Source organism: Engystomops pustulosus, chromosome 11 (genome assembly GCF_040894005.1).
Source record: "Engystomops pustulosus chromosome 11, aEngPut4.maternal, whole genome shotgun sequence".
In the NCBI taxonomy this organism is placed as follows: domain Eukaryota; kingdom Metazoa; phylum Chordata; class Amphibia; order Anura; family Leptodactylidae; genus Engystomops; species Engystomops pustulosus.
In genome coordinates, this window is record NC_092421.1 from 25,415,510 (window position 1) to 25,438,691 (window position 23,182).

At 41.2% G+C, this 23,182-nt stretch overlaps 1 protein-coding gene and 1 long non-coding RNA gene across 2 annotated transcripts in view; one reads left to right on the top strand and one right to left on the bottom strand.

Moving 5' to 3' along the window:
• Window positions 1-23,182, top strand: part of LOC140106526 (uncharacterized) — a 126,658-nt gene that overhangs the window by 87,740 nt on the left and 15,736 nt on the right. The window lies entirely within an intron of this gene.
• SYNPO2L (synaptopodin 2 like) overlaps window positions 1,148-23,182 on the bottom strand; it is a 63,374-nt gene continuing 41,339 nt past the window's right edge. Inside the window, exon 4 of the mRNA XM_072131005.1 lies at window positions 1,148-4,440. Within this exon, the coding sequence (XP_071987106.1) occupies window positions 2,183-4,440 (2,258 nt within the window). The 3' untranslated portion in view covers window positions 1,148-2,182. The remainder of the gene's footprint in view (window positions 4,441-23,182) is intronic.

The following is a 23,182-nucleotide window of genomic DNA, read 5'->3' on the forward strand; positions in this document are numbered from 1 at the left end:
TGAACAGTGAACTGCAAATGTGCATCAGCAGTGAGCTAGCAGCACAAACAGCGGCTAACTCTTGGCTCCAGTGTGTTATATTGGGTGCATGTACAGTGCAGTGGTGCAAGCGGGCAGTCTTTTTCTAAGTGATACCTCATGGCAAACATTATGGGGCTTATTGAATAAGGGTCCGCGGCCGCACTTTAATTGGATTTTCTGACATTTTCGGGGATTGCACGGCTGTGACAGGTATTTAGCAGGGGATTGTGTCGCATGTGATCGGATTGTGGCGCAGCTGCGCTGGCTTTCATTCGACAGAAACCGGGGGCGTGCCTGGTTTCTGGAACATTGCTCCATTTTAAAAGCCGCCATCATGGGACTTTTGGCTCCACCTTGCTGTGGTGTTCTCAATGCTTTCACGGTGGAAAAGTAGACCCCCACCAAATATGCCACAATCCATTCCCCAACCCCTTTCTATATACCGTATTTTCTGGACTATAAGACGCACTTTTTAGCAAGAAAAAAACTTGAGGTGAGCTGAGTGTGTATAGGTATGGATGATGCAGAGTTGAGTGTGTATGTGGATGGATTATGTAGAGTTGAGTGTGTAAATGTTTGTCTGTGTGTGCTGTGCTTCCAACAGGAATATTTTAATTGGTGTAAAATATATTTTTCCTTTTTTTGGAAGCCTAAATCTGGGGTGCGTCCTATAGTAAGAAGCGTCTTATAGTCCGAAAAATACGGTACGCCAATTTTTTTTTAAATTTATGTTGGGAAAGTGGGTTGTAATAGATCCGACCTCTTACCAAACAAGAGGTCGGATCCTCGTATCCCCTGTGCTTGAAGTCAGCCTTATTGTTGCTGGTTTGTTTGTCTTGTTTAATATGTTTTATATATAAGTTTAGCTTCTGGAATAATAAATGTTATCCTATCTTATTTTATCCAGCACCATGACTCCTGTGTCACTGGTTGGGGATTGTTTACCTGACTGCAACATGTCCATAGCACACAACCATGGTAGCCAATCATTGCTCGCACTTGACCATTGATGATGGTGATTGGCTGCTGCAAGCATGTGACATTGACCTAATGTCCATAATGCAGCTATATACAGTAATGAATCACGAGCCAATGTTTTAGGAGCAGGGTCAACGGAACCAATAGGTGAATATCAATATTTATTTTAAAACATACTAAGCATTGAAAACCAAAACTCATCAAAAAATCAGACAACCCCTTTAACTATAAGATGAGTAAAATAAATAGCTTGGAGGCATGTGGCAGATAGGTGTCCAAGTTCTAAAAGAAATAAATCTGGTTTATTTTTAGTGGAGATTTATTTTAACTAAGCATATCACTTCAAATGAATGATGCTCCAAAAGTCAGCGCAACTATAAAGATCTATGATAACAATGCTTTCTATTTCTTACAGCTGTAGGATTTACTTTAGTGTTCGAAAATTGTGCATTATCCCAATGTGCAATGTATAGGACTAAAAAGGCACTTTTTGCACAAAAATTTACACTGCACATGTTGTGATAAAATTGTGGCGTAAACTCTGTGTCAAGTAAACATGCACATCCCATATGAAGAACAGGAACATGCAGTTCATGATTTTGGTGTACAAGAAGGAAACTCATTGCCTACACAATGCAAAAAAAGGTCAGTGTATTATCTGTACACTAACATTCACGGGTTTCCAATAGCGCCAAAGAGAAACTGCAGAAATATAATTACGTGGCTATAGAAATATATTTTTGTACTTTCACAAAATATATATTGGGGTAAAAAGTCAACTTAGTTGTAATGGTGGCACCATACAAAACAGATCCCACATCCAAGGCCTCTTAGGTCTTTTAACTGCACCAACATCTACTTCCACCACCATTGATACAAAGTCAATCTTTGCTTGCTCCTTACACGAGATGCACATATTACATTCCTGTTACATTCTGTACATTTCAAACCTTTTTCTTCAAAGTATTTCTCTTAGATGTTGCCTTCTTTGAATATTTCTTCTTTAGCTGACCTTTCATTATCCATCAAAATCTTCTTTCATAGTTCATTTTGCTTAATTTTTACCGCAACAGTCACGGAAAAATGTATGAATGATGATTAATCTATACACGCAAATTAATACAAAGCTTAGCCAACAATTTTCACAAGAGCATTTTCGACAACTGTAGCTTTATTTTCAAGATCAGAAGTGGACTTTGGCTGGTCTCCATACATTAGCCTGCATTCCTGTTCTTGCTGCAGAAAATCTTGGCTTTGGCACCTGGATTCTAGAAATTGATGATCTAGGAGAGGTGAATGAGTTAGTAGGACTAAGCACCGAAGAATCATGATTATTCTGTGGAGCCTCCTGGACAGGAGTATAAAAAGGAGCGGGCCCGGAGACATTGTTTGGGGTAGGTTGACATGATATGTCGCTTCTCCAAACTGGTTCTGCAAGAGTTGTTGCAGATCTAGGTGTTAATACCGTAGGAGTCATGTTGACTGAAGAAGACATTGGCGTAGGAGTTGAGAAACGTTTTATATCATGAGCTCTAGCAATTTTCACAGGTACTTGCCTTGGACTTTGAATGGAATTCATTTTTTGAGTATCCTGGTTATTGGAAGAATCCCCAAAACAGAACATGGCTGAATTTAGCTGGTAAGGTTGGTGGCGCATAAAATCTATGGCTTGCATTCGTGGTTTACCACTAGCTCCTTTTTTCACTTTACTTTCTGTTTTGCTTCCTTGAGCTTTCAATGCAGCTAAAGGACAGAATGGTGAAACCAGTGGATTGTATCCTATTGGGGGTGGTGCACGAATATTAGGTGAATATTTCCAGGAAGAGGGAAGAGATGGTGTCGGTGAAGGTGTTCTTGGCCTTGAGTTAGGCCTGGAGCTTGATCTGTGATCTGAATCAACCACAAATTTGTCCATACGACTTTGTCTTTTTGCAAACAATTCTGCTCCTTTACCCTTTAACTCAGGCAAATCTTGGTTTCCATTTACAAGTTGTTCTGGTGTTGTTTTGAAACTGGGTTTTGGGGCCACAGGGGGAGGAACTTTAAATTTTCTTGCTGAAGATTGCATAAAATTACATGCTTCAGCTCCTAAGCTAAGAAAATCTTCTTCTGGGCCAGATTCAAAACCTGCTCCATGCTGCTCTTGCTTGGGTTTTACGTCTATATTCTTCACCATCGACAAGAGTTCTGGATTCGGCATGCATTTCTTTTCCTCCTTTTTAGCAAACATCTGCTTCCTGCCACCTCTTCTTCGTGCTTCATTTAGGATTCCAGTACGTCCTATAGGTACCGAAATCCTCTGTTCTCTTGAATTTACAGAGTCTGGGGACTGGTTTACTGAGCTAACTGGTGATATATATGAAGGCATCGTGGGTGCTGGACTAATAAATTGTGCCACTGTAGATGTTGAGGGAGTCACAGGAGTAGAGGCCAATACATTTGGCTGGGAGGTAACACTTTGAGGACCTGATGCACGAGAAGGAGATGAAAGATATATGGAAGCAGTAGTAGTCCGTGGTGTTGCTGGAGCTGGGATATTCTCTTTTTGATTCTCATGGTAATGGGTTGCAGGTGATGAAACTGCCCTTCCCGGTGCTGGGATATAAAGGGATGCAACAGAACTCACAGGGGTTTTTTGAGGGCTTGCAGGTGTATTAGCTGTAAATGGATTGAACGGAGATGGAGCAACATTACTCACAGGAAAGGTTTCAATTTTTTTTGGTGCTGAAGGCTTGAACACAACTGAAGAAGCCATAGTACGCTGTCCAACTTGACCAGGAGTAAATGGTCTTGCTGACCTGTTGAAGATGACATTTTCAGAACCAGAAGCTTGTGGATCTTGGGAATGAGCAGGGGATAGTGATATTTGTGTGCTTGTCACTTTTGTGTTCTCTGAGCCGCGTGTCTCTTGGCCTTTTTCATAATTTACCATGGGAACAACATTTCCATTTGCAATTGATTTCCTAGGTGGAGCAACTGGAGTTTTATGATTCTCTTGTGGAATTTGTGAGGGAGAACTGTCAGCCACCTGTTCAGATTTCTGCCTTTGCATTTCAAACAATGCTGCTCCCTTCCCTGATGCCTCACTCAGACCTTTTTCTTCCTGTGTCTCATGCTCCATTTTGGGCTTTTCAATATCCATATAGGTGCTGTCCCAGTCTGAATTATTTGTTAGGCTACGAGCATCAGAGAATCCCTCTTCGTCGAATTCTGATTCACTCGTAGGAAGGACACCGTCTTCGTCTTCGATATAACGATCTTCGTCTACACTTCCGTAACTCACAAGTGTGTATTTCTTTGCTCTCTGTCTTCTCTTCTTGAACATAAGAACACCCTTTGAGTGAGGATTTGGGGCGTCAGTTAGCAGAGATGCAATTGTTCTACATTTGGTTCTAGCCTCCTTGACATTTTTCTCTACGACACTTTCACTGCGATTAAGTTCTGTAAAACATAATTTATTATATATTAAACACAATTTATCTGGTTGTAAAAGTTACGAAATGTAGATTAGCAATTGAGAAGAGAAATATACATAGAGAACATTACATTCCAAATTAGAAGCAATCGTGCAAGGATTTATGTGGACACATTAATACATGCAACACATTGAAGGATGAGTAAATATATCGTTACTTCCAGCCATTCGAGTACCCTGCCAATCCTTGACATTACTAAAGCGGGAACGGTATGAAGTATTTATATCATATAACCATGAGCAGAGCAATAATCATGTATGACATATAAAAACAGATCATCTGGGACTTAATAATCTTTCATAATCTTTCATGTAGAAGTTGATTAAAGTGAACTCATCACCAATGAAATTATTTTCCTTTTTCATTATCTACCTATCTAAAAAGCCTACACGACAGATCTCATTAGCATTAAAGTAAAACAACCACTACATTTACCAGGAAGGGGAAATTAAGTATAACTAGTCCTCAAAATGTTTCTTTAACAATGTTTTTGGATGATTTTCACTATTACCTGTTGAAATCATTAAAATAATGTTTAATATCTAAATCTCAGTAAAATTATGTCACTTAACAGGTTGAGTCTATTTGCATATGTTTTTCTTCTACATTATCATACTGTACATTGGTTTTAGGCATTTCATATGATGATTGCTTCTACAAATTGTAGTAACAAAACAAATCCAACATTCACCGACAAGCACTATGAACCAAAAAGTATCCGGGGAGGTGTTAATATCAGTAAAGGAGTCTGTCCTCTTGGCATATACTTGTCCTAGAAAGCTCTTCAAATTGTCAAGCTGATCACTTAACACTGACACACAGTACAAGAAAGGTCATGTCTAATCATTACAATAAAAAAAACAAGAAGTCCTCGTTTAAAGTGTGAACAAAATCACGTAGGTTTCCCTTTAGACACAATAAACACTAAAACAGCAAAATGTATATTAGTTAGTTATAGAGATGAATTACCTGCATAGAGATTTTCTGTGCTGTGGTAGGAAGATACCGGTGAATCAGGCATGACACATACACCATTAGAGTCACAATGTTCCATATAGAGACGACAAGAGACAAATGTACTCCAAGCTGGAGCCAAACCAAAGTAGGAAAATCTCTCCAACTCCCTGCTGCCCTTTCTACAAGCCTTTTTAAGTCCCCACTTTTGTCTCTCCTGGCATAGCTTCTGGATTCACTGGCTCTCAGAAGCTGATGAGATCATGGAGTCTATTTTTATGTGCCCGGGCTTATCACTGGACCCGGCTATGGACATTGTCACCTGTCACTTCAGCTATGTTCCTCTTTGCCTGTGGTTGAGTTAGAAAGAAATATTTTCAGCCAGGCCATGGTTTTCTTAACCCCCATCCCTTTTACATAGAGTGTGAAACAATGATATGTATTCCCTGTATGGAAACTTAAGGTCAAGGCACTTAAAATACTTCTCTTATCCATAACGATTCACAAAATCAATATCCCTCTTGGCTCAAACATGTCTTAAAGAAATGTTAGAAATTATGATTTTAGTCACACTGAGGGTCAGATTAAACGATAAATGTGTAGATTTTATTATGTAGGTAAATGTTTTATAGAACTGAAAATTACAGATGAAACTTTAGAGCCCAGAAGACTCAGTCCCATTGGAAACTGAAAATGTGTCGCTTGACACGCACTTACATGCACCAGGAAGAGGATGGTGAACTCCGGCGGACCTCGGAGCAGCAGCGATACCTAGTGGATATCGGCGCACGACCTTAGTGAATCCCGGCAAGCTCCGAATCAACATTGGCCAACGCGTCGCGGAATCGCGAATGGACTGGGTAAGCAAATGAGCCCCATTATATCTAATTCAATATAAAATTAGAAGTAAAGCCTAGAACCACTGGACCATGGTTAGTCCATGAATCATGGACTGTGTTCTGGAAGGATTTCACACTGATAACACTGGCTTGGATGGGACTCATCAGTAGTGTTCAGCAGACTCGAATAGGTTAGTACCGAACTTTGTGGGCTTGTGTCCACCTGACCATGAACTTCATTAGAAGTTTGGTTCCACATACCACAGCGGTTAATGCCCACAATCACTGCTGGCACTGATCGCTGGGTATTAACTCTTTAAATGCTGCTGGTAAAGTAACCAGTGGCATTTAAATGTCTCTGGTTGCTAACACTGGCACTAACCTGCTGGCGTTGCTGGGTGCCGCCATTCTGGGGAGGATTGTAAATCCACAAAGACGTTTTTAGTTAATACCCAGGATCAGTGCCAGGAACAAGTTATAAACAAAGACTTGAACTGGATATTTGAATTGTAAAGGGTCCGCTCATCACTACTCATCAGTTTACAGTTTAGTACTATTATTTTGATGGGAAGAAGGGACTCCTTGCATAATATTACATTTTGGCACTGCTGTTCTGTGGAGAAGTCATAGTTCCATGTATTATTTATCTCTATGATGCTTGAAGCTCTGTAGATAAGGACTTCATAAAACGTAGATCCATCAAGTCCAACCTATTGCTTGTAGCAATGAATTGCATCAATTCTGTCTTTGGCCGACATTTTTACCTTAGTTATAACTGTTAATGTAACACATTCCACAGTTTACCAAAACTACTAACTGTAGAGAACCCTTCTATATAGAGGTATAAATGCCTTCTCTCAAGCTATAATATATGTCCCCTGGTCTTTTGCAAACTTCCTGGAAATAATAAGTCATGTGCCATTTCTTTCTACAGACCACATATATGTGTGTTAATCAGGTCTCGTATAGGGCGTCTTTTTATCAAACTAAAAAAGTCAAGCGAGACCTTCAATCCTGCTTGGTAGTCTGTCCAAACAATGTTGAAAGTAAATCCAAACTGATGAAGTTAAACATGAACAGAAATCACTTCTCTGGATAGGGGATAACAATTTGATAACTACTGGGCCCTCCAGGATTATTAGGACAGACCCCCATATTTCACGAGAACAGTTCCAGCTAAAGGAAGAAGTGGCAGGTTGTCCTGTTGTTACTTATAGTGACTGTGGGAATGCCGGAGATTGCCAAGTACAAAGGTCACCTTTCTATGACACTCCTACAGTGAATGGACAACCCCTTTAACCTTCTGTGGGTGGAATGTGTTTATGTTCAATCATTGCAGTCAAATAATTTTATTGTAAGAAAATATTTCAACAAATCTTGTTTTAGAGGACATGTTTGTTTGGGGTTGCTCTAAGACTTTGGGAAAAGTATATGAAGATACAAACTAATGTGCTTCAACATGTAACACAGAGGAAGAAGCTTAGATCATCTCTAAATAAAGTTAGCAAAACATGATGCACAAACCTTCTGTCCTTCTAATGCAGTGATGGGCAACCTTTTGAGCTTTGTGTGTCAAAATTCGCCAAAAAACCGAGCATAACTCAGGTGATGTGTCACCTTTAGAAAAAAACCTAATTTTGTAATAACATGTCCAGCAGCGGCCTCCCCTTATTAAGAAAATGTCCAGCAGCAGCCTTCCTTCCCTAATAAAATACCCCTAGCGGCCTCCCTTTACTACTAAAATACCCCCCTAGCCGCCTCCCTTTACTACTAAAATACCCCCCTAGCCGCCTCCCTTTACTACTAAAATACCCCCCTAGCCGCCTCCCTTTACTACTAAAATACCCCCCTAGCCGCCTCCCGTTACTACTAAAATACCCCCCTAGCCGCCTCCCTTTACTACTAAAATACCCCCCTAGCCGCCTCCCTTTACTACTAAAATACCCCCCTTGCCGCCTCCCTTTACTACTAAAATACCCCCCTAGCCGCCTCCCTTTACTACTAAAGTACCCCTAGCCGCCTCCCTTTACTACTAAAATACCCCTAGCCGCCTCCCTTTACTACTAAAATACCCCTAGCCGCCTCCCTTTACTACTAAAATACCCCTAGCCGCCTCCCTTTACTACTAAAATACCCCTAGCCGCCTCCCTTTACTACTAAAATACCCCTAGCCGGCTCCCTTTACTACTAAAATACCCCTAGCCGCCTCCCTTTACTACTAAAATACCCCTAGCCGCCTCCCTTTACTACTAAAATACCCCTAGCCGCCTCCCTTTACTACTAAAATACCCCTAGTCGCCTCCCTTTACTATTAAAATACCCCTAGCAGCCTCCCTTTACTACTAAAATACCCCTAGCCGCCTCCCTTTACTACTAAAATACCCCTAGCGGCCTCCCTTTACTACTAAAATACCCCTAGCCGCCTCCCTTTGCTATTAAAATACCCCTAGCCGCCTCCCTTTACTACTAAAATACCCCTAGCACCCTCCCTTTACTACTAAAATACCCCTAGCGGCCTCCCTTTACTACTAAAATACCCCTAGCCGCCTTCTTTTACTGCTAAAATACCCCTAACCGCCTCCCTTTAAATATAATATAATAATAAACTTATATACTTACCCAGTGATGTCTTCTTCCCTGTAGCTTTACTGGCAGGTCTGACGATAATGGCGGCTTGGCTCCTCCAGGTTGCACCGCGCGCCTCGGGTCACGTGACTCACGTGACCCGTCAGGTCGCATCAGTCACGTGACGAGCAGCGCGCACTACAGCCTGGAGGAGCCGGAGGAGTTGCAGACGGTGGGCGGACCAACGAGGCGCCGGACAGGTAAGCAGGGGGCAGAAACACAGGGACGGGGGCGGGACATTAACACAGGGGCAGCACATTACACAGGGAAGGGGGCGGACCGCGGGCGCTGGGCGGCCACGTGTCACCAAAAATGGCTAGGTTCGCCATCACTGTTCTAATGTTAAGGTTCAGATGTGGAACTCCGGACATCTTTTTGCTCTCTGTGCATAAACCATCATCAGAGGTGCCTGGGGGTGGATTTGCCCCTCTCCCTTTTAAGAATATACGTAACTACATACTTGACTAAGCTGATATGTCTATGGAACAATACCTGTGGAAGTAGTACACGTCACTCAATGTTGGTGGTATGGGTGCACAAGTAGGCTGCAACACCTCTCAATAAATCTTGAAAAAAACTTGTGGTGCTTGGGGAGCTGTGGAGCGCAGGAGACCCCGCTGTAGGTTGGCTGCGCTACAGCGGGGTCTCCCACACTCCACAGCTCCCCAAGCGCCACAACGGTCACACCACCTAATCCCAGCAATCCGTGCCTGAAGAAGGTCTGATGTTATACGACCGAAATGTTGCATTAATTTTGGATTGCCGATTCACTATAATAAAATATGCAAATCAAGTATCACAGGAGTGCCAAGTTTTTTTCAAGATTTATGGAACAATACCTGTCTCAACCAAATGCTATCTACTGTCTTTGTCCATCTTTTGAATGTTAAACAAATCATCCAAATTGGTAAATGTAGTCGAGCTTTAAAGTTGCTTGGGCTCGGCAGACTGATCATTAGACAGTGGTGATTATTTCTTTATAAACTGTTATGTTCCCTTAGAAGTTCTACGTGTAAACTATTTTAAAGTGGAAAGCTAAATGTGAACTAGAGCCAAATATATCAGCTTACTGATGAAAACTTGAGAGCAGCATGCTGGGCTATGGGGATTTACCAGAAGTTCTTGTTGGTGCTCTATGTTTGTTCTAGATCTTTATCTGCTTAGTACCCTGATTGTTGAAATGAAGTAGCCAGATACTGGAATATTGGTGTCTGCTCAAGCAGGATACCAAAAAGATCTCAAATCTACTAGATGTGTAGCTTCTAATTTCTAACACATCAATTAAAAGATTTCTCAGGTCCGTCACATGGGCTGATGATTATCCAACCAATTGTTTTTAAGAACATGTGTTGCCCCATTATTGTTCCATGTGAACTCAGAGCTATCAGCCGACAGCCAATGTTTATTTGTGACCAGGTCACATTTTTATATTAGCCCAACACAAGTGGTCCCCTACTTAAGGACACCCTACTTACAGACGACCCCTAGCTAAAGACGGACCCCTCTGCCCACTGTGACCTTTGGTGAAGCTCTCTGATTGCTTTACTATAATCCCAGGCTGAAATAATCAGCTGTAAGGTGTCTGTAATGAAGCTTTATTGATAATCCTTGGTCCCATTACAGCTAAAAATGTTGAAACTCCAGTTTTCACTGGGACAAAAAAAATGCCCCCTACAATTATAAAATATACAGTTTCAACTTACAAATTCAAGTTAAGAACAAACCTATTTAACCTGTCTTGTTTGTAACCCAGGGACTGCCTGCATGTCGGTAATATATGTATATTGTATCGTATGAATATTCTATTAATCATCATAGGTTCCTATACAGTTCTTATATCAGCACAATTTCAAATTCCCCAGATATCACCAATATTTGATATAATATTTTTACATGTATTTACAGCTTTTATTGTCTTTTAAAGAGATTAAAATCTCTTGGATGGTTGTTGCAAAATTTAGTGTTGTTGGCAAATGAGATGCACATAAAGTCATAGTAGGATGCATTTTATTGTTATGCAGTTCCATCAAGTCAACTCATAATCCAGAGGCAGCATGCATAAAAAAAAACTAAAAGTCTGATGCCCATAGTGGAGAAAAATTATTTCCTACAAATGTAGAAACCTAAACAAGTCCATATGCCAACCCCTACCCCCCCTCCCCAATTGTCTAGTAAGCAAAAATTTTTATAAAAAACTGTATCAAACAATTGAACAATGAGAAGTGGTATAGTAACTACTGATTCTTACAATCAGCATATTTGTAGCCTTGAAAAGTAAAAGAAAATATTGACATTGGAACAATACAATGGGGCACATTTACTAAGGGCTTTGCGCCACACTTTTGTCGGACTGTTCACGTTCTTCTAGGCTAAAAATGCTTTTGTGGCACAATTGTGCCAGCTTCCATGCGACACAAATTAGGAGGCATGCCAACTGATTTAGGCCCAGCAAAGTACCGTATATACTCGAGTATAAGTCGACCCGAGTATAAGCCGAGACCCCTAATTTCAACACAAAAAACTGGGAAAACCTATTGACTCGAGTATAAGCCGAGGGTGGGAAATGCATTGGTTACAGCCTCCCAGTATATAGTCTGCCAGCCCCTGTAGCATACAGCCTGCCCAACCCCTGTAGTAGAAAAAAAAATAACACTGTACTCATCTTTCCGACGTCCCCCATAGGTCCTCTTCTGTCTCAGACTGTCTCAGACAGAAGAGGACCTACGGGTGATGTCAGAAAGGTAAGTTTTGTCTTTATTTTTTTAGTTGACTCGAGTATAAGCCGAGTTACAGTTTTTGAGCACAAATTTTGTGCTGAAAAACTAGGCTTATACTCGAGTATATAAGGTACATGCAATTTGTGTTCCACGCCCTATGTTAAAGGTTCACCACAAAAAAGATGGTGAACTCTGTCGGGCCAGTGCGAGGAAGCGACAGATTCATGATTTCTGGCGCACGATCTTAATGAATTGGTCGCACTCAGCATTATACGCGGAAAGAGCACTTTTAGCGCAGTTTGCGACTTTCTATGTAAATGTGCCCCAATGTAATTGTTCTGATACATTGTAGATACAGCTTTTGCCTATAACATTCTGAAAACATCTTAACATCTTTTAAATTATATTAGAATTTTTATTTTTTCTCAATGTCTCAAAATTCTTATTCAGAATAACCCTGATTTAAATTTAGTATTGTAACTTGCTTTCTTTAAATTCTTTCAAATTCAGGTGTTTTAATTGAAATGTCTGTGTTTTAGTTAACAAAAACATTAATTTTTTAATTATTTAAGTCAGAATTCTTACTGTTACTCATTGAGATTATTATAGTCTAGATCAGATGAAACCAAATCAGATAGATCATTCCCTTTAAAATGTATTTTTTAGTTGCTCTCCGTGTCTTGAAAAAGTTACCCCGAGCAAATAACAATTTCGATGAAGAAAACTTTGACAGCTAAGCATTTTACATGCCGTGTTACATGCCATGGAAGTTCTGGCTTATACAGAGGGTCGCAATTAGAAAACCCCTTTATTTCTACTTAAAATCTATGGAAACCCAAGCAAATAACGGACTTACTGAATAAAGACTTGAGACGGTCAGGATTCTCTTGACTTATCTTTTTATGAAGAATTAGGTTCTGCTGTCCAATAACCCAACTCCTCCTCAGTAAAACTCCTCCTGGACTATTTAGATGGTTGCTGGAATGCTGGCAGTGGTCCTGTACTGACATCACTGCAGATGTATAAGATAGGAAAGTTCCCTTCCATGACTGGCCCTAGCCATATTATTGCAAAGTCCATAATCTTTCAGCTGTCTCTTCATAACTATCATATTTGTTGACAGACGGTTATTAATACTTTGGTGACAATAGCAGTGATATCATGGATGACAACATTCCATAATAACTGATGCCACTTAATCACTGCAGAAAAGAATGAGAGAACGCGGGGGAGGAATGTGTACTCTGGATTTATTAGGTCATATCATTTACAGATTATTATAATAACAATATTAATCCACTTAATAATGGTTCATTCACACAGCCGTCTACGGGGACGTACATATACGTCCCCATAGATGGCAATGGCGGTGGCGGCATTCTGTGGCACCGTTCCGCGCCGCACAGCAGGAAAAGATAGAACATGCTCTATCTTTTCCCTGGTGTGCGGCCAGGTGCCGCTGTTTCCTATGGAGGGAGGAGGGGCCACTTCCTGCTCCTCTACAGCACATGGCGACACCGTGTGAATGCACCCTAAGGTTGATCCGATGGCAGGATCATCTATTGCACAGCAGCCCATTTTAATCCTTTAGTGCAACTGAACATTAGAAATCATTTATCATATAAATATGCAAATTATCTTACAAGATTACTGAGGCGCCGTAAAGTGGGAGCTACAGGTACTCCCAATGACCCAGTAGCCACTTTGAATCCCTCCTCCACTTAAAGTTCGCAATAGCAGCGTGTACTCATCTGAGAAGCCAAAATTCTACGTATAGGCAGTAGCTCCCGCTCCAGAGCCAAGGGCGCGCATCGTCTCATTTGAGAAGCCGGAGTTCTATGTATACGCAGTAGCTCCAGAGCCGAGGGCGCACAGTGCATACGCAGAAATCTGGCTTCTCAGATGAGTGCACGCTGCTACTGCGTCATGGAGTAGCCACAGGAACCTCGTAAAATAATTTATTAGGTAGATACATTATAGTAGGTTTCCTTTAAGTCCTGATGTTTGTATGTAAAGTTGGCCTGGCAAATGTTCTGTCACAGCGATTTTTATGGAGGCTATTAGAAAAGCCTTTAAAATAGAGCAGAGAGACAAAAAGATATTCCCTGTAAAGAGCACTAACTCATTAAATGTAAGAATCTCATCTTTTAAACCACATCAGGCTTGTGTCTTTTGATCTACAGAGCTAGAGATAAACACAGTTAGAAAGAAAGGCAGGAATTGGAATCTGCAGTTCACATTCCCAACTATATTTCTAACTCCATGCGCCTGTGGTATCTGAAAGAGGAGACTGTTATGTTTAATATAATATCAAACGTGACTCCCACATCCCCCTTCACCTCTGAAAATGACTCAACTCATAGTGACTGGTCATTTATGTATGATTTTCAATGGGATCTATTAATAAATGGGTGAAACTTAACATAGAAAATGGAAAGATAAGATGGAATTTCATATCCTACCTGAGGATGCCGGTAGTTTAGTTGGGGGAAAGCTGTTGACAGGTTCCTTTGAATCCCTTAAAGACATGTGACGTATCTATACATCACACATCGGCTGCGGATGTTCGGTGAGGGCTCATGGGCTAAGCCCTTTCCATGTTTATTGAATATTGCAGCTAATACCCAGCAATAACACCTGCATGGGGGCTGCCATCTTGGCTTTGCTTGTTGCTCCCCCTGCTTTGACAGCTTTGGGTCTTACAAAAATAGCATCTCATTAATGTGCCAGTGGCACATTGTAATGCATGATCAGTAAAATCCCCATATATTGCCATACTATAGTTTTTTTTTTAAATTAGAAATTGAAAACAAAATTTAATTCACCCCCTTTCCCTAGAAGTGATATAAATATAAAATATAAAACAGTAAAAATCATGAATATGTTAGGTATCGCCTCATGCCCAAAATTTTGTATAATAATGGTTATTACCGGCATTTAACCCAGTAACGGAGAACTCAAAAATGCCACTTTATTGCCATTTTGCAACATATAAAAAATTGAATAAAAAGTGATCAAAAGAATGTAAGTCCCAAAAATGGTAGCAGTTAAAAGATCATCTCATCTTGCAAAAAATGACACCTCGCACAATTCCATACACCATAGTATGAAAAAGTTATTAGCACCAGTAGATGGCAAAATGAAGAGGTTTTTTTGTACAGGAGGTTTTAATTTTTGTAAATGTATAAAAACACTGTAAAATCTACATAAATTTGGTATCCCGGTAATCATACCGACCAAAAGAATAAAGAAGACATGTCACTTGGGCACAGAGTGAAAGACGTAAAATACAAGCCCACAAGAAAATAGCGCAGATGCGTTTTTTCCCCAATTTCACTGTATTTGGAATTATTTTGATGAATTGTAATTTGTTACCCAGAAAACAAGCCCTCACACGGGGGAAAAAGAGAAACTTTCTAGATTTTTGAAAAAGTTGTCTGCAAGGCAGGAGATACACTACCTTCCTCGCAGGTCCGAAAAAAAGACTATTATTGATGAAGCGTCCGATTGAGAGGACGCGAAATGCGTTGTCTGCATTTCAAATCGGTTTTATTAGAAAATAAAATCGTATCTGTTTTACCAAAATCCCGGATCGGTGTGCGCCCTGGAAATAGTCTTTTTTTCGGACCTGCGGGGAAGGTAGTGTATCTGCTGCCTTGCGGACAACTTTTGCTCTTGCCGCCCATGGCATACGTCTCTGGCACCCGATGTGTTCTACTACAGTGTTGTGCCTGCATGCACAACTACTAAAGGTGAGCGTGATACCTTATCTATAAAGACGCACTTGTGGTATCCCAAAATTTATTGCACCAGGGAGCACTTGTTTTTCTTTGTTTTAGTATCTAGATTTTTGAAAGTGTGGAGTGATAAATGAAGGGGGTTAAAATAGAAAAGAGAAAATGAGTACCACTTGGCTAAACAAGTTCAGGGATCGGGCAAATACTGTTTAAAGTGCAACTTTAGGTCTCATGCACACAACCATATATGGGGCCATGAGCCATCCAAGACAATTGTGGCTAGCTCTAGGCCCCCGTTGACATCTATTAGATGTGGTCACAGTGTGGTGAGGCCGCCATATCTCATCACACAGTGAATGTGCTGTGCGGCTGAATGCAGGAACTAGTCCTTCCCGGATTTGTGGCACAGTTGGACACTTTGATTGGACGTGGGCAGACATGGGTAACCTCCTTATCACCCAAGTCCCTGGTCATGGACCAGTGTGCCATAAAACATCAAGTGGTTAAATCTTAGACAACCCTTAGGCTGCATACACGGCGAACGTGATGGAGAGGAGAAGGGGTGACCCCTCCCCTCCCAAAGAGATACACGGCGTACGGCCCCGTAACACGGGGTGAGATAGGACATGTCCCCGTGTACGGAGCTGTAAAGTGCCACACATGTGCCACCGTGAGTCCCTTGCCATCTATAGGGGACGTATGTCCCCCCGACAGTAGTGTGCATTCAGTCTTACAACTATGCTCTTCATCTGTAGTACAGCTACTACATATTGTGGCTCATCATTTACAGTTGTAGATGACGCAGACACTTTATACCCAACTTCTATTATACAGGAACATCAGGGGGACATTTAATACCTCTCCGCTATGCCCACATATGCACTGTGACCTATAACAATCTATATACATTTGTGCACATAACAGCTGTCCCACCAGTGTGCATAAGTCATAAGCCCCCACCATACATCAAGTGTTTGTAATTAAATGTCTACATATACCATTTTTACAGGCAACAGCACAAATATATAAGCAACACTTATAGGGAAGAGTATCTCCATTATAAAGGAAGGAATAGTGGTAAATAATGGGGTCGTGTGGGTCCATAGCACAGCAATTCCGTTAATCACAGGCAGACCATTATAGATGTACAACATACATCTTGGCTCAGTACTGTATGCGGAAGGCTGGTGGTAGTATAGATTCCCATTTGTTTGGTGGGTATTCTTTCTTTAATATATAATACCTGTGTAATAGGGCAGCAGAAGTATGGCACTATTTGAAGCTAAAATGATCCATAAAGAGGTAACAGGAGCTTTGCCTGTATATAGATTAGACATTACGACAGAGGTTGATGCAATGTGATAAGATCCTACGATGACCAGCGATGTCTACAAAAGTTGTACCCAGCTTTATTTTCACAAAAGGTCGTCATCATGTGATAAGTCATATAAGCCCCAATGGACAACAGCAATGACCAGATTAGATTTAGACACAGAATCATTGCTTCACCAAAGCCTGGAATATCGGACAGCTGAGAGCAGCTGAACATGCTTTTCTAGGAACTGATCTCATGCACAAGTCTTCCCTTACTCCCTGGTGAGAAAATAGCTTACATACATATGTGCAAACTGGGGAAGGGTTAAAGTGTGTTAAAACAGGTTCTTTGCATACAACTTTGATCGGATGAAACATGATGGTGAAATATAACTAGACTGGTAGCCAGACCCTACACTCCATCATTAAAAAGACATTAACAACTTATAAGCAGAACATTCTACTGGTCCTTTCATCGGCATCAAACAGCTGTGTTACTTGATACATCCATTTCTCTTATAGGGGCACATTTACTTACCCAGTCCCTGTGTGATCCCCGAGGTGCATTGTACGACGAGGATGAAGTCTGCCGCGATTCACTAAGATCGTGCGCCCAATATCCTGCATGTGTCGCTTCCCTGCTCAGGTCCGCAGGAGTTCACCTTCTTCCACCCAGTGTATGTGAGTGCTGATCTTGCAACACAATTTGAATTTTAAATCCCGCGCTTAGTCCAAATCAGCCACGTTGTCCGGCCACGCCCCCGATTTGCGCCGCATGAAAGTCGCGTGATTGCGCCAAAATCCGATTGCGTGCGTCAAAAACCCCTGTTAAATGTAATGTAAAATAGTTGGTAAACCCGATGAAAATGCGGTGTGCGGACCCTTAGTAAATGTGCCCCATAGTGTCAATGTGTAGGGCAAATAATATTCCTCACAAAACAAATATAAGAGAAATGCAAGCGGTCCCCTACTTAAGAACACCCAACTTACAGACGACCCCAAGTTACAAATAAACCTCTGGCAATTGGTAATTTTCTGTACTTTAGCCTTAGGTTACAATATACAGCTGTAACAGTTATCTGCAATAAAGCTTTAAAATATACAGTTCCAACATACATACAAATTAAACTTAAGAACAAACCTAAAGAACCTCTCTCGTAACCCGGGGACTGCCTGTATACAACAAATGCCAAAACATGACCTTTCTTATATCTGGTAAACACTTCAGTAGAATTACTTGTACCTGTTGTGTCGTCTTATACCTGACTATACCAGCGTGACTATCTGGTGCTCTATCCGTAGTGGGCCCGATCAGCAAAGCAGACTACATTTCTTTTGTTTTAGTGAAATTAAGCCAAATTACAGAATAAAGAAATTTTAGGGAGCAATATCTGTTTCTATTGGCTGGCACTGATTTTTGCTACATTCAAAGAACAGTCCTGTATTTCCGTGCTGTATATATGTGACATTTTTCATCTGTATGTGCACATATGGCGCTGTATCCGTACCATATCCCTATAAAATGCGGTGGGCCGGCAAATGATGGATGGCTTACTATTGGCTCGCTGACAGAATGCTCCTCCCACTGGTTCTGGGTACTGCATGTATATACGGCAGCATATGCAACCCATATTTTAAACATTCCCATAGACATCTATAGGGCGTACGGACACAAGTACATGAGAAAATAGGACATGCCCTGTATTTTTATACAGCTCAAAAACGATACAGTGCACAATATGGCCATTCAGTGGAAGGTTGTATTGCCCGTTGAAAAGATGGTACCCGTATATACCATCTTCACATCTCGGTGTGAATGTAGCCTTAATTTGGTTGCCATTTTGGATTAGTTATAATCTTCACATGTATTATTAACCTCAAAACACAAAATACGCAGTACTGGCGTACACTCAACTGAAAAGCTAGAGTTCTGCGCATGTGCGGTAACTCCAACTATCTCAGATCATGTGCTGTGCACCCTTGGCTCTACAGCCAGAGCTACTGCGCATGCTCATAACTTTGACTTCTCAAACTAGTGTGTGCAGCTGCTGCGAAGACAGGAGGGTAGAAGGGATTCCTAGAGGCTACTGGGGCGTGGAGTACCCGTAACTCCCGCTCCACGACGCAGTTATTCCACGCCCCAGTAGCCTCTTAATAAAATTTGCATATACGTCAAATAAAAGATTTATTAAGTTCCGGGCGACTCCAGTTTTAGCTAAATAAAGCATAGGACTACACTGGAACCTGCCACCGGATCTACCTTATTAGGTAGGTCCGTGATGGTAGATTTCCTTTAATAGAAGCTCTGATGGTATTCAAGCAGAACATTCATACATATCATTGAAAAATTGGTCCGTAGAGTTTTATCTTTCTAAATATAGAATTTGATTTGATTGCCTCTTTGGCAGTCATCCTATAAATTGTGCAATATGTTCATACAGATGAGTCTCAAAAATGTGTCTGGCTTTAATTACATCATATTTTATCGTGTTTATGCAAATAAATATATTTATAATACAGTAAACAAATTGTGATTATATTTGCTCCAAAAAAAAAAATCGATGATCGGCTGAAACTGAAGAGGCAGTTTTGGGGAAAGTAAGGCTAAATTTACAGGTACTTCCTTAGTTCCTTCTAGTAATTGTCTAAAAAAATAAAATGTGCCAAAACATATTCAGTTTGTCCACTCTGTGACAGGGAGGTTCTACAACCAACTGCCCATGCAAAAATGATGCACACAACGGGGCACATTTACTTACCCATCCGGAGGAGTTCTCGAAGTATGGCGTGTCCGACGAGAATGCACTGTGGCGTGATTCGCTAAGATCGTGCGCTCCATATCCTGTATCTGTCGCTCCTCCGCTCAGGTCCGTCAGAGTTCACCTTCTTCTTCCCGGTGCATGTAAGTGCATTGTCTTGCGACACAATTTGAATCTTTAATCCTGCACTCAGTCCGAATCAGTCCGATCCGACAGCAGCCCCACCGATTTATGGAAGTCATCCCAGCCGTGCCTAAATCCGATTGTGTGCGACACAATCCCCAGTTAAATACCTGTCACCGCTGTGCAAATCCCAAAAACTTAGAAAATCTGACGAAAGTGCAATCCGCTGACCCTTGGTAAATAAGCCCCAGCGTCTTTGAAAACGTTATATAGTACTAATAATATAGTCCATTAATATGATTTACAATTTCTGACATGGGTTAAACACAAGGAGGTGTAGAGACACTGCTGAAGACTAGAACGAACATGATGTGCCTTCGCGGGAACAAGTATTATTATTATGCTTGATCCTGTCCTAGGCAGAGAATCTACACGTCCATGTGTTTACCTCTGTCTGAAATTGTGCATCAATAACAGTGTGAAGGACTGCTGAAACATTTATGAGTATAAGAAATATGAAGTTGTGTGCATAGTTTTTCTACATATTCCATCATTATAGAGGCCATAATAGATATTATATATATCATTGACTTATGATTCTGCCAGTTTTCAGTGTTTTTATGTTTTTTTTATGGGGGATTAGCAATCATGGAAAACAGACATAACGAGAAACACTAGCATGAAAGTAACATTACTACTACACACCAGTAGCTACAGGGTCCATGTATAGTGACCAGGCTGATCAATAAACCTTTGTCTCCTAACATATGAAACTCTGACTTTGACTTTCATCTGGGTTTTCAGCTCTGCAAATAATAATAATAATTTTATTTATATAGCACACACAGATTATGCAGCGCTGCACAGAACTTGCCAAATCTGTCCCTGTCCCCAATGAGGCTCACATTCTAATCAACCTACCAATATGTTTTGGACTGTGGGAGGAAACTGGAGGACCCAGAGGAAACCCACGCAAACACAAAGAGTACATACAAACTCTTTGCAGATGTTGACCCTGGGACTTGAACCCAGGTCTTCAGAACTGCAAGTAAGTTAGTGGGGCAGATGTACTTACCCAGTCCTGTCGCGATCCTGCGGTGTGTTGTCCGACGAGGATTTGGGTCTGCTGCAATTCACTAAGGTTGTGCGTCCGAGTTCCTGCATCCGTTGCTTCTGCGCCGAGGTCTGCCGGAGTTCGCCTGCTTCTTCCCGGTGCCTGTAAGTGCAATTTGAATATTAAATCCTGCGCGTTGTCCGAATCCATCGGGTTGTCCGATGGCCCTCCCCCCATTGGACAACCCGATGGATTCGGACAACGCGCAGGATTTGTGTCGCATGAAACCCGGTGGCGATGCGCCACAATCCGATCACGTGGGCAAAATCCCAGGGCAATTCGGCGCAAAACGAAAATCGACGGGAAACCCGACGAAAATGCGTCCGATGGGCCCTTAGTAAATGAGCCCCAATGGGTTGAAAGTGAATGTTTAGCGTTGTTTTACCACAGTTGTGACGCAATTGTTGTTTCGCGACTTTCCATTGAGCCAAATGAACACTGGATAGTGCAAAGTCACTTTGACATAGACCCTGCTTGCACCAAATTCATTAAACTGGTAAAGCAAAGTTTTCACAATAAGACTGAATTCATCTAAGGCGCCTTTCCAGGTGCAAGTTTTGGTGCAAATTGACTCCAGTTTCCCCTAGTCTTTGCTCCGACTTTTGATGTTTTTTTGCTACTTTTTATGTAACAGTCGCAAACAACCCCCATAGCAAAAGAACGCTGCCACCAGATTTATCAGCAGCCAAAAACCACTTTAATGAATCTGGGGGCAGTGGAGCTCCAAAGACAGACATAGAACTGTCACAAAGAGCCGCCTAATGATAAATTACCCCCAATGGATCATTAATAATGGCAAAGATGAACCTGCTTGAAATGTTTCTTAGGCTGGAGCATATTCATAGAATTTCCACAATAAATACAACTTATAAACCAACTCATGCTCTGGAAATATTATAAATGTTATAAGCTGTAGTGTTATTCATCCTGATTCCCTTTTTCCTTCCGGTGATTTCCTTTAGGTGATTGTATAGGCCAAATACAAAAACTTTATCAACTTTGTACTCTGCACTTAGAGAAATGTCTCACAATACGGCTAAGTTCACACTGTTGTGGGCATTATTCTGTTCCATCAATGTGTCTGACAATGGGGAGGCTTCTATAGCACCTTCATATACCTTCTTCTGATGTAGACGTACAATGGACAGACAGCAGTAGTGTGAACATAGTCTAAGTCTAGTGTGAGCCCTAATTTTGTATCCCCCAAAAAAACATTCCAGGTAGTTTATTATGCAACAGGAATTGTTCAAGATTAAAAAAAAAATGGGGATAGTGTAAAATTTGAAACCACCTGTTGCATCTCTTCCCTCCCCCCCCCCCCCCACTCCAACATCCAACATCACTATCCAAATAGTATAGACTGGTGGGGGAGACAAATGTCTAATGTTTTGGGGGTTTTTTTGTATTTTACATCAACCCATGACTGTGCCACATGTTTTGCCAATCTTGGGATACCCCTTTAATTGAAACATTATACAGGTCTCGAAAATAAGTTGTATATATATATATATATATATATATATATATATATATATATATATATACAGGCAGTCCCTGGATTACGTACAAGATAGGTTCTGTAGGTTTGTTCTTAATTTGAATTTGTATGTACCGTAAGTCGGAACTGTATATTTTAGAACTGTCACCCCAGCTGTAATGTTATATGTATAGGTATATTCATTTATATGATTTATGGCACAGTTAATATACATCTATCTCTTAGCCATTTATTGATGTAAGATACACATCCTTACATGACATTTATAAATGATACTATTTTTACCAATTAGCCGGCAGATCAGGAATGTACCATTCTGAAAATAGCCCCTTCTCTTACTGTAATCAGTTTCTAAGGTATTTACTTCTTCCGGCATCTGGAAGCTTCGAGGAATGGAATTCAGCAGACACATTTAGGCCTAAGTATTTATCTATACATATTTATTAGCTGCCTTCACAACTGACTAGATGTTCCCAGAACAAAAAAGGGACTCATAATAGAGAAAGTGAGATAGAGAGAAATATGAAGTGAAGCCTCCTGTCTGTTACCTCATCAGCAAGGTATTCTTGACCATAAAATGGCTGCAGATAGTGATCTCTACCTGTCCGTGAAAAATCGCCCTGCCAGAACCTTACGATTGTCTTCATGAATATAAGATCAAGGTCCTAGCAGGGAAATGGTTCATTGACAGATACAGGTCACATGACCCTCTACCTGCGGCTATTTAAAGGGGTTTTCCCATGATAGAATCTAACTTGCTGATCGGTGGGGGTCTCAGTGAAGAGACCCCACACAGATCACAAGGACATTTAACTCCATCGGACCCTTCTTTGCTCCCCGAGACGAGAAGATCAGCCAGTTGCCCATGTCCGGGTTGCCTTGTTCATTTCTATGGAGTTGATGGAGACTGCCGAGTACGGTGCTCGGTCATCTCCGTCAGCTCCATAGAGATGAATGGGGCAGCACGGCCATGCAAGGCCAGATGCTCCGCTCATCTCGGGAAGCAAAGAAGGGTCCGATGGAGCTA